The 19,006-nt window shown below is 33.7% G+C and overlaps 1 protein-coding gene across 2 annotated transcripts in view; it reads right to left on the bottom strand.

The window, feature by feature from the left end:
- Positions 1–4,680: 4,680 nt before the first annotated feature.
- The window catches only part of Atg13 (Autophagy-related 13), a 131,602-nt gene continuing 117,276 nt past the window's right edge, over positions 4,681–19,006 (bottom strand). The window contains exons 5-6 of one of the 2 annotated variants that reach the window (XR_013007437.1): positions 5,735–8,539; positions 4,681–4,829 (exon numbers count right to left, since the gene is read on the bottom strand). Coding sequence is in view for 1 of the 2 variants with exons in the window: in XM_076416079.1 (XP_076272194.1) it covers positions 8,327–8,539 (213 nt within the window). In the remaining variant the exon portion in view is untranslated. Of the gene's footprint in view, positions 4,830–5,587; positions 8,540–19,006 lie in introns of those variants that run through there. The other variant, XM_076416079.1, reaches the window with a different exon arrangement.

Below are 19,006 nucleotides of genomic sequence, written 5' to 3'. Positions count from 1 at the left end.
GTGTACTAAATGGTAAAAATCGTGAAAAGGGCCACTAATTTTTTATTATATTAGAGACTAATTAAAGGCCAATGGGTCTTCCTAACATAGTTTTAAGTCACTGTGAAGACAAATTGTAAGTTAGTCGGCAACGACTAGTAATATTAATAAAACATAAATAAAATTACAAAATCTTAATGTATATTAAATAAGAAGGAGGGGTCGGCCTATTCCTACTTTTTCTTCCATAGTGGGGAGGGGGATCACTAACTGGCAAATATCATCTTACAGAATAAATGGCATAGATCAATGGCACTAGAAAATGAAAGAAAATGCCTAGAGGGGTTAATACGTACAATCTTATTCGCCAATTTACGCGAAAGGCATGAAATACTATACTTACTTTAATTCGGACCAAAAGGGAGCAGTTATCAATATATGCTAGCGTTACATTGATAGGACAAAAAATGTAATAATATGCGTGGAATTGTAACAAATGTGTACCCTGAATATGCCTGTTAACACAGTTATTTCTTCAAAAAGTCATCTCGTCTTTGATTAACTGATTTTGATAATAAAATTTTATAATTTGGATGCAATTCAATTGTGTAACTTGCCATTGTAATTTGGCATCAGCTATTGATTAAAAAATAGCAGGTTAAAAAGACTTTAAGGAAACAAGAAAAAGGCGGTACTTTCATATCTTTTGCCCACATTGCGGATAATCATCGATCACTAACTGGCAAATATCATCTTACATAATAAATGGCATAGATCAATGGCACTAGAAAATCCGAAAAGAAAATGCCTAGAGGGGTTAATACGTACAATCTTGTTTGCCAATTTACGCGAAAGGCATGAAATACTATACTTACTTTAATTCGGACCAAAAGGGAGCAGTTATCAATATATGCTAGCGTTACATTGATAGGACAAAAAAATGTAATAATATGCATGGAATTGTAACAAATGTGCACCCTGAATATGCCTGTTAACACAGTTATTTCTTCAAAAAGTCATCTCGTCTTTGATTAACTGATTTTGATAATAAAATTTTATAATTTGGATGTAATTCAATTGTGTAACTTGCCATTGTAATTTGGCATCAGCTATTGATTAAAAAATAGCAGGTTAAAAAGACTTTAAGAAGACAAGAAAAAGGCGGTACTTTTATATCTCTTGCCCACATTGCGGATAATCATCGATCACAAATAAATGATATTAAATTTTTTATTACCCTTATTAATTTAACAATGTCCCCAGTCAGCAATTAGTATTTCTTATAAAAACTTCACTTCAGTAAGTTATTTGCGTAAAATATCTTATTCGAAAGTCTATATCTGTCAGTTCACTCTCTATTGTCAATCATATCGAATGTTACTAAATGTTTTAGTTTATGTACTTCACTGTTATCATTCACATATAGCCAATTGAGCAGTACATCAGTACTGATACTATCGAAGTAGTGGATACTACGCTGTGCCACTTCATTAAAGACAATGCGGGGCATCCACTATAGTTTTGTTTTGGAACCGTTGAATAATGGTTGATGATAAAGAAGAACTGTTAGAAGTATCTCACTTCATAGTTGGATTCCATGGGACCAAATGGGTTTAAATATTGACTTCTACAGCAATATTTTGTTGTCCAATAATAATTTCGATATGTGTTCCGTAAACTAATACATTCGGTATTTCTTCCAAGTTAGACGTCGGTCTAGATGCAAGTAAAGATATAACATCCTCTTCCTGATAGAGTTGGCAATTATATATATTCACTGGTGGTTATGTTCTCCTACGTAAGATAAAAGTTACATGGGTGGATTTGGTTGACTTTAATAGGTCAAATTTTAAGCCACCGTTGTATTTTTATTAAGGTATGTTTGGAGCTATCACTGAGTCTTCGTGAAATGCTAATGCGGTGCCGTCTGCGTAGCAGTATACAGGAGTTACAATACTAGACCCAGTACACTGCCATGTGTACTGAGTCTAATAATTTTTGCATCTAATAATTTGAGTTATATTGTTACAATATTTTTATTTTTAGGCTTTCTATTTTGTTGCCATTTCTTCCGTAGCTTTCTATTTTCAGCTACCATTTCCTTGATTTCTTTGGGATAATTAATTTATTAAATTGTACTTTTGATTCCTGGGGTATTATTCCAAGAAGTTGGATATTTACAACACAATTTTCTGCTTCATAATGTAATTCAAAATGTTCGGCTGTCTTAAGGGGTACCTAGTTGGGGTTATTTAGTTGAATTTGATTTTTCAATTTTTCAGCAAATCCTTCCCAGTCTATACTCTTGCTTGTCTACGTTGGATTTTGTTCTTTTCTTATTATGTTTTCACTCTGTATCACTCAGAATCACTGGCGTGTGATCTGAACTTAGGTCAAAGTTTTTTTCGACTTTCATACTATTGGATGTTATGTTTCTAACTATGAAGAATTCTAAAAGGTTTGGAGTTTTCTTTTCACACTGGTGTGTTGGTATTAAGTTTTTTTCTCTATGATCGGTTTTATTATTTTCAGCAAGAGTTTTTCAAAAACCTTAGATATTACTGGCAGCAGTGATATAGGTCTATAGGTTTTTATTTCGTTTGGTGACTTCCCAGGTTTTGAGATCATTATAATTTCCGCCATCTTCCAAATGCCTGGGACATGTTTTAATTTAAATGCTGTGTTGATCAAGGTGGTGAGTTTTATACCCTTTCTTGGTAGTTTTTGTAGTAATTCTCCTGTTATGTTAAATCGTAGCCTGCTGATTTTCTGGGGTTAATGTCAGTTTTAATAACTTTGGTTAGCTCTTTCGGCGTGACTAATTCAATCATCGAATTTTCAGCTTTTATGTCCGACAAATTATGTTCAATATTAATTTCGTTCGTTTTAAAAGTTTTTTTTATAGATATTCAGCAAATGCTTCTGCTTTTTGGTGATTGTCACGTGCCCAATCCCACATAGGTCTCTTATAGGGGGACTGTGTGAGACATAAGCGCTTTAGATATTTTGTGACTCTCCAGAGTGAGTAATCAGTTTCTCTATCATCTGTTAAAGTTCTCAGATAGTCATTTAAGGTTTTGTTTTTAATTTCCAGCATTTCCCTTTTCAGTCTTTGGGTTATATTGTTTAAACTATTTTTATATTCAGGTGTTCTGTTTTGTTTGTTTACGTTTTTCAGCTACCATTTCCTTCACTTCTTTTGGATAATTAATTCATTCATTTGTTCTCTTAATTTCTGGAGTATTATCTCAAGCAGCTTGTTGAATATCTACTACGAATTTTTCTGCTTCAAAATTTAATTGTCTTGAGGGGTACATTTAGTTGAATTCGTTTGTTCACCGTTGGGTTTCTTTCTCTTCTTATTATAGTTTCGCACAACGTCAGAATCACTGGCGTACGATCTGAACTTAGCTCAAAATTTCCTTCGATTTTTATATAGTTGGATGTTATGATTCTTACTATGAAGAAATCTAACAGCTCTGGCGTTTTCTCTTGATCAGTCGACCACTAAGTTGGTTTTCCAGTTGACATGTGTAACTACATCTTAGTTCAGCAACTGCTTTATGCAGTTCATTGCCTTTAGTTGTGGTCATTCTGGATCCCCATCTTTTATTTTTTGCATTGAAATCACCTCAAATTATAATTTTTTCTCTCAGGTTGCTTAGGACATTCCAATAATTTTCCTTTTTTTTGATTATATCTTGGAGGGCAGTAAATTGCAGCTAACGTAACCCTGTATCTGCTTCATTTAATAGTTACTGCTGTTACCTGATCTGAAAATATCTTCATTCTGAAAAGGATGGGGTTGGGGGTAAATCAACAACCAAACGGCGATTATGTATGTTATATAAATAAGATAATTTTTTTTGAGCGTAGTTATAATAACACATATCTAAAAAGCTACAAAAATTTATAATGAAATTTGGAATTTTCAGCAAAAAAAACTCTGTATAGAAAAGGGCATTCCAAACATTACATAACAAAATTGCGGATTTCTTTTTTTGGAACTTTCCTTTTTCAGCTACCATTACCTTGATTTCTTTTAGGATAATTAATTTCTTTAATTGTACACTTAATTTCTGGAGTATTATTCCAAGCAGCTTGTTGGATATTTAAAACGATTTTTTCTGCCTCAAAATCTAATTGTTCGGCTGTCTTAAGGGGTACATTTAGTTGAATACGATTGTTAATTTCTTCATTTCTTCTATTCTCTTGTTTGTTATTTTCTTATTATATTTTCACTTAATGTCAGAATCATTAGTGTGTGATCTGAACTTAGGCCAAAGTTTTCTTTGACTTCCATATAGTTGGATGTTATGTTTCTATGAAGAAATGTTAAAATGAAGGTCTGATGTTTTCTCTGGATCCGTCAGCTAATAAGTTGGTTTTCCGGTTGACATGTACTATATCTTAACTCGGCAGGTGCTTTGTGACGTTTATTGTCCTTAGTTGCCGTCATTCTAGATATCCATCATGTATTTCTTCATTGAAATCAACACCAATTATACATTTTTCACCTAGGTTATTTGGGACAATTCTTTCTATCTTGAGGGACAATATACTGTAAGTAATGTAACCCCGTATCTGCTTGATTTAACAGTTACTACTGTTATCCAATTTTCATGGCATAATATGTGCTTAATGTTGAAAATGCCTTCACTCTGAAAATGGTAAGGGTGGGATAAATCAACAACCAAACGGTGATTATGTATATATTTTATTATATAAATAAAATACATTTTTTCGAACATATTTATAAATAAAAAATAATATCTGAAAAGCTACAAAAATACATATCGAAATTTGGAATTTGAGCAAAAAAAACACGTATGTATAGAAAAGGGCGTTACCTTAAATAAACATTACATAACAAAATTGCGGATTTCTTTTTTTCGTAGCTTTCCTTTTTCAGCTACCATTACCTTGATTTCTTTTAGGATAATTAATTTCTTTAATTGTACACTTAATTTCTGGGGTATTATTCCATGTAGCTTGTTGGATATTTAAAACGAATTTTTCTGCCTCAAAATCTAATTGTTCGGCTGTCTTAAGGGGTACATTTAGTTGAATACGATTGTTAATTTCTTCAGCAAATATTTTCCAGTCCATTCTCTTGTTTGTTATTTTCTTATTATATTTTCACTAAATGTCAGAATCATTAGTGTGTGATCTGATCTTAGGCCAAAGTTTTCTTCGACTTCCATATAGCTGGATGTTATGTTTCTATGAAGAAATGTTAAATTGAAGGTCTGATGTTTTCTCTGGATCCGTCAGCTAATAAGTTGGTTTTCCGGTTGACATGTACTATATCTTAGCTCGGCAGGTGCTTTGTGACGTTTATTGTCTTTAGTTGCCGTCATTCTAGATATCCATCATGTATTTCTTCATTGAAATCAACACCAATTATACATTTTTCACCTAGGTTATTTGGGACAATTCTTTCTATCTTGAGGGACGATATATTGTAACTAATGTAACCCCGTATCTGCTTGATTTAACAGTTACTACTGTTATACAATTTTCATGGCATAATATGTGCTAATGAATAATGTTGAAAATGCCCTCAGTCTGAAAATGGTAAGGGTGGGATAAATCAACAACCAAACGGTGATTATGTATATATTTTATTATATAAATAAAATACATTTTTTCGAACATATTTATAAATAAAAAATAATATCTGAAAAGCTACAAAAATACATATCGAAATTTGGAATTTGAGCAAAAAAAACACATGTATAGAAAAGGGCGTTACCTTAAATAAACATTACATAACAAAATTGGGGATTTTACGTAAGCAATAGCAGAATAGTAAATAATTAGAGAAAAAAAAAATCGGAAACGGATAAAACAACACAATTTTCCACACACGATAGGCGGCGATTCGGTGGGGGAGCGTCCGCGCGGTCGAAGTCGCCGGTACAAGGTCGTACCACCGTCGGCGCGATCGCCAGAGCTCGACTTTCGGCGTCGCCACCTCGTGGCGTATCCGTATTGGCGTCGAGCTCTGCCGAGGTAATCGTACAACCTTTGAAAGTATGAAAAGTATTTTAATTGGTCGCACGCGACGACCAGGACCGTCGATCGCCTCCCCACCGTCGCGTCATAACATTCGTAAAGTCAATATTAACCGCGTTAAAATTTCACAAATTCAATAGAGGCTAGTTTAGGTACGGTACTGTATAACGAATGAAATTTTGGCCGTTTCCCGTTCGTCACCTAAAAAACGTTAATACCGAGCTCGTTACAAGCAGATACCTCAATTCTCGCTCATTAACACTGCGCGCGCGCGCCAATCTCACCTTCGCATACACGCCAAATAAATCCCGAATTTCGTCTCCGAAGAGTATGATGAGTAGACGTTTATAATGGAGAACCAGACCGTCAACCCCATGGATGACCGTGGAGTGCTGTCCAGCGCGGTCCGGCCACTAGAGGCGCTGCGGTCGCATTTTCGAAGTTTTTAACTGATTGGTTTGCACATTCGCCAAAAGACCGAAGTAACATTTAAGTGGTTTATTTGAAATTATCCGACTTCACTATTTCAACGCCATAAAATAAATAAGTCTCTAGTCTTATTGTGTTGAAGTAGAATAATGTATATTGAAGAACAGGTACATTTTTACATTTATTTGTCTTTTTATATTATGTATCCTTGTATGTTATGAAATATCATTAAGACAAAAGCGTTTTAGCTTATTGTGTTCAAATAGAGTAATATAAACGAAGAACTGCACATTTTTGCATTTGTCTGCCTTTTCATAATATGTATTATGGTAGGCATATTTACCTGTACATTTGTAAAGCTGATACTTTTTATATGTTGTTTATTACATCATTTTAATTGTGATGCATTTTGAAAATTGAAAGAATTAATAGAAAAGTTATGAAATATCTTGAAATGTTATTAAGACAAAGAGAAAAACGAAACACATAGAAGCCTTTTTGCTTCTTGCAAATTGAAAAAACAAATGAAAAATCATAGCCAAACTAGGTAGTATTATGATATATGTTGATTCTTATACTACATCATTATTTTTATATTTTTAGGTTTCAGATAAAAATGAAGCATAGCGAAACACTAGTTTATTGTGTCAAAATAGAGTAATGTATTTTGAAAAATATGCCACACTTTTTGCATTTGTTTCTCTTTTCCTATTATCCATTTTACATGTATATTTTTTTAATTATTGAATGTTATCTGATATTTTTTGCAGTTTTGAGAATGAATTTTTAACATTTACTAATTTAATTAAATAATCAGAAGAACCAATCAAATGTATTGATATTTTTCTTTACATATATCTGTCGTAATAATATACATAAGCCAACAAAGTCTGAAAAAAAAACGATCGCAGTGCCTCTAGTGCTCGGACCATGACAAAAAATAATTTTTCAACGTCATCCATTGAGTTGACGATCTACTCCTCCATGGCATTTATACAACTATATACAATAGGTATTAGTAACTGTTTTTCACGCCTGTTCAGTCAGTCTTTGGCAAAAGGTGTCGATCGGAATATACGTCAAACGCGTATAAACGAATCCATTGGGGAGAGGGCTCTGATAATACGGTCCGATCAACGACGGACGTCTGGTCCGTCGATCCCTAATCACGGTCCTCGTATTACCGTTCTTTTTATTCTCAATTTTATATTAAACGATTTTTTTCGATTTTATCTCTTTCGAAAAACCAATAAATAAATAAATATAATACACCTAGCTTAAACAGTTTTGGAATATGGGTTCGCAATTTCTTCCCCGATTTGGTTACCTACTACAATTTAGTATCACAAAGAGGTACACAGTGGTAGAGAATTCCTCCGTCGTCCCTACCGGCCCCACGTCAGCAGAGACGGTGGGATCCGAGTTATTACCCGAGCTAATAATAATTTCACTACGTCAACGATCCCCGGCTCTTTATATCTCTAAAATAAAATAGAAACATCTAGGAACAATTCACTAGGTAACAAATTTATTTATAGTATTCATCTAGAAAAAACGCCCGGCCAACCGTATTCACCCCCTCTTCACCGCAATCACCCCGTTTTTAATACCAACAATTCTAAATTTATCCCCTTAAAGCGGCAAAAGAAAAACGTAACAACAAAACGCAGACCCATCCAGACCACACACATACAATCAACCGATATTATACCACGCACATTCGAATTTCGCGCGTTACCCCCCGCCCGTCGTCGACTTCGACCCGAGGGCGCGCGAACACCAACGGTCCGGGACGACGACGGGCCGATGACGCCCGATCTAAAACGATCGCACTGCTCGCTAACCAATCGCATAGAGATTATAGGGCCTTAGCATCGTAGGGCAATCGTGGGGCGAGGGTTCAGTTGTTGTTCGGCGAACCCTGGCAGAAGCTGGAGACGATGCTGTCGAATTCCTGCATGTCGGACTCGTAGGTCTCCAGCTGTTTTTGTAGATCTGTGACCTGGACTGGAGGCAGGTCCTTGAAGGTCTCGAGGAGGGGCGCCTGCTGCCACTCGCGGAAGAACTTGGTGAGCTCGATCTTCTCGCCGGATGGTTTAGCGAATGGTGTTTTCTGCAAAGAAAGAAAATAAAAGTTATTTTTAAGAATGTACACGTATTTTGTTAATGTTATTCATATTAGACCTATAAATTAATTTTAAATGATATATTTTTTTAAATTTGAAGCTTTATTGTGAAAATTAGGTACAATGTATTTTATTTAAAGTATTATTTAGCGTTGGGAACTATCGACTGTTTCAGTCGACTACTTTCCGTCGCTATGTTCGGTTCGACTACATTTCTCGTTGACTATTTTTTACATTTTACATTCGACTAATTTTAAACGTTCTGGCTTTGCCGTCCTAGCCGTAATCTCGAAAATAATGTGTGAAATTTATGCTTACATAGATTCACATGTAACACACACACATATATATATATATATATATATATATATAAGCTAAAACCATATATATATATATATATATATATATATATATATATATATATATATATATATATATATAAGGCAAATAGAACATTTTGATTGATAAACAGAAAAATAATTTTGTACTTGGCAACTATTGGGTCTTTTTTATTGCCCTATTCGATTTTCTAAGTCTCTCGTTTTTGCTTCTTGGATCTTAAAACTTCTTTCATCCAAGTTTTACCGAATAATAATATTATTAACGATAAAATACTCCTTATTAACGATAAATAAAATTGGAAATGTCATGTTAGACAAAAAGCAGGGCAGATTAGGCTCAAAATCAGTCCAAATTATCCAATCTTCAGAGCGAAAATGGATAGATGACCATTGTTTAAGTTTAAGTACGCATCAATTATGTTTGTTGAAAAAATATCGATATTTCTTCCAATAAAGTGATTTTTTAAAATAATCACATTTTCAGAAACAAATTTAGAAGATATCGATATTTCTTGTTAAATATCAACAAACATACTTTTCATACATACTTTATTCTTTCGTTCTTTCCACACGGTATGGTCTGTACCACAGTACTACAAATATGGTAATAAGTTGTAGAAAACGATGGAAAAGATTTATATTTATCTACAGTACTAATTTGACTCAATAAAGGCTTGTTTAAAGTGGAAAAATGTTCAGAATATGTAAATATATAACGTCAACTGTGTATTTTGATGCATAAAAATACTATTATTATAGTCATTAAATAGCATAACAGGATTGAGGTGACTTAAATAATAATATTGTTGATTAATGTAAGACCCACTGAATAAAAACAATGTTATTTTGAGATGAGTTCTTATACAAACACGATATTAATAGAGAATTTTATAACAAACACCATTACGAGTTGTGTAAAATTACCGACGATTTTTATGTTTTGTTCGATTTTAATTTCTCGCTATTGTCGACGATAACACACGTCATGACGCAAGCAGTTGTTTTTAATCATTAGAAATTGTAATTTGAATAGCACGATAATGATAGGCGCCACCGTTATCACTGTACGTCGTCGGTCGCCATACTTGGTGGGCAGGTATTGTTTATTTTTCAAAGACATCGTTTCTCTCTCCAACACAAAATATTATCGATTGAAACCGTTGCAATTATAAACATCCTCGAAAATGCGATCTAAGGTCAGATAACACTTTAGCAAAAACACCAATTAATTGTTGCTGTTATGTTATGTAAACGATTTGGCAAAACAATTACGAAAATTATTATAAGTTATTGAAGGAAAAATTCGTAATGTTTCTATTTGCGATAACGTATCAGTTTGGCGGTTGGTCAACAAGTTTTTGGTGGTCGTAATCGATGCTTGATCATCATACGCACACAGACATACATAAACTAACATATAATTATTTTGTGTTATCAAGTAAAACATTTTTTTCTGACATTCTATAAATAATTCGGTGATTCGGATGAAACGAAAACCATGTAACACATGAGTATATAATTAAAAATTATTATAGATGAAAAAGTTCTCGCTGTTTTCCAACACAACGTACTGTGCGTTTGTAATTTATGATGGTAATTAACGTTGGCAACTATTGAAAGTAATCTTCGAAATTAAAAGATATTATTTAAAATACCGATTTTCTCCACGGGCGACATCCCTACTAGTCGTGACTTTAAAATAAAAATAAAATAAATAAATGTTACTATAACTATTAGCGATAAATATAAGTATAATATTATTTAAAGAATGAGTGGCAGCTAAATAATTGATAAAGATTGATGGATACATTATCTATCTTTTTTTTTAAATTCTAACACATTCAAATAAAATAGTAATAACTAATTACATTTAGGCCAGGCGCGAAATTAACGAATTAGATACACGGACATGAACTTATTAGCATATTTTCTCTATTTATTAATTTCTCCAATCCTCAAAGTGGAAACAGATAGATAACCATAGTTCAAGTAGATATATTTTAGGTTTGTTGATATCGATATTTTTTCGTCAATATCAACAAACCGATAGTTTTCCATAATATCAACAAACAGGTATTTTATTATCAAAATTCGTATTTTTAAAAAACATATCTTGCCTAGGACAATCTGAATTTATAAAATTAATGTATTACTATTGTTATGTTGTTTATCAATTATCAATATATAACCAGGATAAATGTGTGATAAATACATAAGTATTTGCTTCACAAATTAAAATTAAATTAGACTACTTAAGATAAAGTTTAGATTAAATACTTAAACCTGTACAAGTTCATATGGTTTAGTAAGCGAACCCTGATTTCTTCCTTGTGTTTTGGATATATTTTGATCACATATTTGAACCCACAAGTCTAAATAGGCTTTTATACTGATAAAACAAATCTATTTAATTATATGTCATCGTTTTTTTTTTGATCGTCAACATAATAATTCCAAAAACTATCAATATCCACATTTAAACTCTCTTTGGTTATTTTAGTAGTAATCTACAATATATAGGATTATCGAAAAAATGTTAAAAGCTATATTTCTCCAAGTAATTCTGATATAAATATTCTATTTGATATATCTATATTTTTCAAAAAAAATGAAAATAATTCTATACTGTGTATTCAAAGATAAGGGGGGATGCTTATGTTAAGAGTGAATGGGGTAATGATTGAGATGTTTAAAAAATAGGCATAGAGACTGAGGTTTGGTTTGTTTTGTAATAGATTAAGACCCTCAGTGTTGTTGTTGTTCTGTATCGCCACTTCTTTCCAGTAAATAAAATAGTATATTAAAGTATATTAAAAGTGTTTCAACACTTCATAACTTTTCCGAAAGAACTTAACAGCTCAATTGAAAAGTCCCTGGCCTACGATAGTAAAACACATTTTGGCAAAAGCGCAGCATGGCAAAATTAGTTTTTTTTATTCAACACAATTCCCTTCAAGGGTGATACACTGATTATAGCGACCTTCCAATTTTTCGATACTATTTTCGTATGATTTGTCCTTTGCTTCAAAATAGGCCTCAGTTTCGGTGATCACCTCTCCATTCGGCGAGTATTATTTTGAGATCTGAGAACAGGAAAAAGCCGCTGCGGGCCAGATCTGGAGTGGACGAGGAAGCAATTCGAAGCCCAATTCATGGATTTTTGCCATCGTTTTCACTGACTTGTGACACGGTGCATTGTCTTGGTGAAGCACTCACTTTGCACAGAGCTTTCTCATACCCAAATATTCGTGAATGATATGATGTACACGTTCGGTTGATATCTTTAGAGTGTCTGCTGTTTCATTCAATTTCAATTTACGGTCATTCAAAATAATTTTGTAGATTTTTTAAATGTATTCGTCGGTAACAACCTCTTTTGGGCGTCCACTGCGTTCACCGCCTTCGGTGCTCATTTCACCACGTCTAAAGTTAGTCCAATGCTTGATGGTTGATTTTCCAGGGGCAGTGTCCGGAAACTCGGCACCAAGCCAAGTTTTTGCTTCAACTGTATTTTTTCTCTTCAGGAAGCAATATTTCATCAACACGCGAAATTCCTTTTTATCCATTCCTTTCAGAATAACAAAAGTTGCTTCACTCAAAATGCTATAATTCACAAACTAATGATCAAACATCTGCCAAATTTATACACGAATTTTTGAGGGTTAGGGCTAACTAACTTAATTCTAGTAGCGCCATCTATATGTCAGGCCGGAAACTATTCAATTGACCTGTTATTTTCGAAATAATATTTTTAAAAAATTATGTAATAATTAATATTCCAACATTTCAGAGTAATGAATAGTTTTAGTAATACATCGTCAGAAAAATATTGGGATTGCTGATGTTGTATACCACAGGTGTGTGCTGGTACCACTTTCAATACCGGTGCTTACCATCACCGTGTTTATTAACTTGATAATTGAACTGAGTTTCAAAGCAAACCTGTTCATAATTAATACGGTTTAATGAAATGTTGGCTTAACTATGTATTGTTCGCTTAGGACGACGTTTATTTAACACGCTCCACCGTAAAACAATAGTGTCACGAAGGAATGTGGAACTGTGCAAAATTATGCAATTTGCCAAATCGCAGTTCACGTATTTATCAGCGACCTTCAGTGAAATTACATATTACGAGTGCTACTGTTGCTAAATATATCAACTTATTTATTTTAAGGAATGTATCTGTGTGAAAAAATTCACAAAACAATACCGTACTTATAACATATTCATAAGCTGCAGAAAAATAAGAACTACTTCAGTTGTAGAAATAAAATATCGATTGAAAAGATTCCGATCTGACTGACAGTCCCAATATATTAGGAGCTCGTATTTATTCTGATCGTTTTTCCACTTTAAAAAGGGATTTATTGAGAGAAATTGGTACGATATATATTGATCAACATTTTTTTTTACCTTACATCGAGCCATTTTCGCACTTTTCAGTATTTCGAAGACTACCACTATCTGAACATATGATAATCAGAAGGTGCTATGCCTGGTTAGTATGGTGGGTGCAGAAGAACTGTCTATGTAGAGCTGAAATAGCTGGAACGTGCGGTCGAGCCTTGCATTACAAGGTGATGATTTTGTTATTCAATTAAGGATATAATTGATGCCTGTTATTCGCTATTGCAATATGGCGACCGCCAAGACCCTTTAGGCCACCACGAATTCACGACCAGCAAGCACAAAGGTTGTCAACGCCGGCGGATTGGTACCATACAGTTCCAGGCGATAAAAGACCATCACGACGACGTCTCGCTCTCTTTTCTTTTCTCCGTCCCCTTGTAATAGTACCACTTCCACAACGCTACCGTACTTCCTCTACCTAACCTAACATCCTTTCGATTCTCCCGTCGACTACATGTATAATTTAACATTGAAATAAACAGTATTTCTTCAACCAGTGTTTTTAGTTCTCGTGCACATCCCTTCCACAAAAATAGTAGTGAGTGTTCTGACAAATAATTGCAGCGGCAGCCACACATTTCGACCGACTGAGCGATCCGACGAACATTCCTACAGCAATAATAAGACAAGGGCTGAAAAGACCCGGGCCTAACACATAGATGGCAATAGTTTTATTGCATTCACCACTTTTTCACCGCTTTCACCACAAAAGAAAGCTGTTAAAATTTCATGATATTCTACTCATAAGTTTGTGAGTTATAGTGCTAAGAGTGACATTACTTTCGTTATTTTCAAAACAATGGATCAAAAACAATTTCGTGTTTTAATTTTACACTGCCTCTCGATGGGAAAAAATACCGTTCAAGCGAAGCAACGGCTTGAAAAATGTTATAAAGACTCCACTGTATCAGAAACAACAATAAAACGTTGGTTTGCTGACTTCAAACGTGGCCGTGGAGACACTGATAATGCAGAACGCAGTGGACGTCCAAATGCGGTGCTAACACCAGAAAACATTTTAAAAATCCACAATATCGTTTTGAATGATCGAAAAGTGAAGTTGCGTGATTTAGGTAATATCCTAAAGATATCAAAAGAACGTGTTGGTTTTATATTGCACGAGCATTTGACTATGAGAAAACTTTGTTCAAAGTGCTTGCCGCGCTTGCTCACTGCTGTCCAAAAAACAACAATGTGTTGATGATTCTGAGCGGTGTTTAGAGTGTATGTAACAATTGATTAAACATGGATTCATCATTTCACTCCAGAATCAAAACGATCGCCATCTAAGTGGACAGCAACTGGTGACAGGTCTATTTTGCGGAAGAAGATAAATCGTTCTACAAAAGTGGCATTGAAATATTAGAGCGGCGCTGGATTGATTCTGTAGCTTTTAATGGAGATGAATAAAGCCAATTTTGAATAAAAAAAAAGACTCTTTATTCTTTGTTAGGCCTTTTGGTGGTTATTTTTTATGGGTTTTGACAATATATTTCTTCAAATCAAATAGGTTTGCCTATGTATACACTGAATAATTAAATTAATACTAAATGAAAAATAGCTATTTTATGTAGAGAAACGTCAAAACCATCGAAATTAACAGTTGTTTACATTAATACTTGACATTTTTACCAAAGATATCTCTGATCAAGATATATGCAAGCACTTAGTTTTTGCTATAAGCGTAAATTGCTTTTAAAGGGATATTATGTTTTATTGCATAATTTATATCTTATTGCATTAACATATATGTTATTTTAAGAAACAGACTCAATATATTTTCTCAGATTCGAAGCCATCAATTGCGGTTTTACTTATCATATTTTAATCAAGAAAAAGTCACTGCCCTGTGTGATTGTTGGTTTCGAAGTTCTAAAGGCGAAAATATAGTTGACGAAGTACACTTTGGTTAACTGAACATGTACGAAGATAAGGAATTCGAACTCCTCACAACAGTTTTCAGTAGAAATTTGTACAGATTTCATACGAAATTTAATAACTTTTTAGCTTTTGATATTTTTTTCGGTCAGATGACGCGGCTTCCATTCTTCTTCCTTGAAAATCACTCGTATGGCCTCAGAGTGATATTTAATATCGTTGCAAGTTGAACAACTTGCGTGTGTTTAACCTGGACCTTCATCCAACTTCATCGCTTATATACACTAATTATATTTAGGCATTAAAATATTCATATCCATATCTCGAAAAGCAGCGTTTAAAATTTATTATCGATAGAGCTTATTCAACATGGTTCAATTTTCAATATATAAGTGGGAATCTTTAAATACCCAACTTTAGCTTTCTTTTTATTAAAGCATAACAATAACGTGTTCTTTAAATATCACTTGCTGTAATGTAATTCGACATATTTCAGGTAATAAATAAATATATAATGGTTAAGCATAAATATAGATTGCAGATTGGTCACCCTAATTTCATATCGAATTTCTTCATAAACACAGTTGGGTTGGGCAAAATTATTGAAATGCGAATACATAATAAGTATTTGTAATTGATATAATAAAGATAGATTGAAAATTTCAATGTTACTAGAGAATTTAAAATTATTTACTTCTTTTGTTTGGTCTTCCAGGACGTTCTTTGTCACTGATATCAAAATCAGAATAAATTTTTTTAGATGTCATTTGAAAAATTGTATTATATTTACGAATCGTAGATAGAAAATATTCTGAGAGTATATCCTGATGGGTAGAGAGATAATTACAGGTTCAGGTAACCGAATTCCCATAACATATTTATAATTTTGTCATTGAATGGTTAATAACCTTTTTATATGCTTCTCAGGATCAGGATCACTTTGACTAAGAGCTTCTCTATGCACTGCATGATGACTCTATAGGGTATACCTTCAAGCAGCTTCCCTACGTTCTTCGGTGGAATAACATTTTGAATTAGCTTGTTTTAATTGTCTATTCCTAACTGCAGTTAAAAATGCCTTCCTTCCTTTTTGATCTTAGCTGAATAAATTAATTTAACTGCACATATAACGCCACCCTCTTTAATTTAGTGAGTGGACCTGCAGATTAGCGTGGGCTCCGAATCACGGTCTTCGGCATTAAGCCTACCGACTGGCGAGTGACCAGCTTTAGAAATCATCCCAGAGAACGCCCGGTCTTGGTTACTGGCGTGACTGGGATCATTTTCCTTGTCGGATTTTACACGCTTGCCTATGGAAAATCACAAATGTTAAACCGTCACAAACATAAATTTAACAACCATGCCCCAGCGAGATTCGAACCCGTGACTATCGAAACAGTAGGAGGACCGTCCTATCGACTTTTCCCCCACCAAACCGGCAACTGAAAGTTATGCGCGTATATACCTTTCAGCGCTTCATTTATATATATATATATATATATATATATATATATATATATATATATATATATATATATATATATATATATATATATATAAATGAATATAATAATTGATAAAACAATTACAAGATATAACCCTAGAAATTAAATACCACTTCTGCGAGAGCTTATCGATCTATACGAGGGGTCTGGGCGCTATTTGATTAATTCAATATAAGAAAGAAATAAACTCGCTCTGGAGGTATTCGACCGGTTCAGATGCCGCTGCAGCCAAAGGCAGAAATGCATGCGGCTAAAAAGAAGTACGATTTGAGAGTAAATCGAAATACCACACGAGCGCGCAGATTCTGGTTCTCCATCGAGCTCTTAAATCCGGCGGAAATAATTTAAACTTTGTTGGTAGAATGCGAATATTATTCTTTACAGTGTAATGGACAAAATTATTATAGTGTTTTAAAAGTTTAACTAAACCAAATATGGCACAGAGTGATAGTTTTTGTACAAAATATTTCACCTCGACGTTAGAACATAAATGTTTTGTTTAAAATACACTGAACTGTGCATATTTATAAAATAAAAATAATAATAAGTAAATATTTATAAACCCAGTTGCACTAAAACCTCGGAAACATATATAGAAATGTACATTAATTGACGACTTTCATTGTTGGGATTAACTATTATTACCTCAATTCATTATGCCTCACTTCAGGCGGACAAAAACTGTTAGAAAATACATTTAAAAAGCTGTGGTAAGTGGCAATGAGTTTATAGTTATTCACGCCTATCAAATATTCCAAATTATTTTGAAAGAACATATGAATTAGTAAATACTAATTTGTACACTTTTAAAAATATATATTGATACTTGGGATGCAACGTTATTTTAATTATATTGTTAATTTTATTCCTTTTTTTGTTATCAATTTCCGGTACCATTTCTGCAGTACGATTTGTCCTTTGTTTCAAAATAGGCCTCAGTTTCGTCGATCACCTCTTCATTCGACGAAAATTTCTGTCCAGCAAGCATTCTATTGAGATCCGAGAACAGGAAATAGTCGCTGGTGGCCAGATCTGGAGAATACGGTGGGTGGGGAAGCAATTCGAAACACAATTCGTGGATTTTTAACACGGTGCATTGTCTTGGTGAAGCAGCACTTTATTTTTCTTCAAATGCGGCCGTTTTCCGGCGATTTCGTCATTCAAACGATCCAATTACGCTATATAATAGGCGCTGTTGATGGTCCTTCCTTTTTCTTGATCATCTTCAAACACTGCTCAGAATCATCAACTCGTCACAGCCACTTTGCACAGAGCTCTCTCATAGCCAAATATTCATGAATGATATGATGTACATTTTCAGTTGATATCTTTAGAGTGCCTGCTATTTCAATTTACGGTAATTCAAAGTCATTTTGAGGATTTTTTAAATGTTTTCGTCGGTAATAACCTATTTTGGACGTCCACTGCGTTCACCGTCTTCGGTGCTCATTTCACCACGTCTAAATTTAGCATACCAATCCTTGATGGTTGATTTTCCTGGGATAGGTCCGGAAACTCGACATCAAGCCAAGTTTTTTCTTCAACTGTTCTTTTTCCCTTCAAAAAGCAATATTTTATCAACACGCGAAATTTCTTTTTGTCCATTTTTTCCACAATACCAAAAATTGCTTCACTCAAAATGTTATAATTCACAAACCAATGATCCGACAGCTATCAAAGTTATACACGCATCTTTTGAGGGTTAAGGCTAACTAAAAAAACATATGGATTTAATTCTAGTAGCGCCATCTATGTGTAAAGCCGGGGATTTTTAAATTGACCTGTTATGTTAGAAACCTACCTCGGACTGATCGAATTTGTGAAAAATATTGGAGGATGTATCAATTGCTGAAATAAAAATGTCATTTATAAAATGTAATCAGTTATTTTAATATAACTGTGCTATAGTTTTGTCGCGTATTTCGAGCTGCACGATTTTACTATAATGGAACCTATAAGTAAACAACGGCTATCTCGTAGTAATATTTACATAATCACTATGACTAACCGTCTTTAATCGTGGAATTGAAAAATTAAGAATTTATTTTTATTAAGAGTTGTAATGTAAAATGTGTGGTGTGCTAAAATGTTGTCAAGTTGATTAGCTGACCACATAGATGTATTGTTTGAGTTATGAATATTCAGTTCGAAGTTGAATACATAATGCTCTTTGCAATTACAATTTGAATGCTTTTTGACGCACAATAATGTTGGTTTTGTTTTCTGATGCGGACACATCGACGGTTTTCTATCCTTTAATTAATACAAGTATAGTATTAATGACAACATCCAATATACAACGCATTTAAGCAAGAAT

The sequence above is a fragment of the Rhynchophorus ferrugineus genome, unplaced genomic scaffold (assembly GCF_030347505.1).
Source record: "Rhynchophorus ferrugineus isolate W39M unplaced genomic scaffold, kcgeb_rfMv2 rfM10, whole genome shotgun sequence".
In the NCBI taxonomy this organism is placed as follows: Eukaryota; Metazoa; Arthropoda; class Insecta; order Coleoptera; family Curculionidae; genus Rhynchophorus; species Rhynchophorus ferrugineus.
This window is presented reverse-complemented; position numbering and strand designations above follow the sequence as displayed.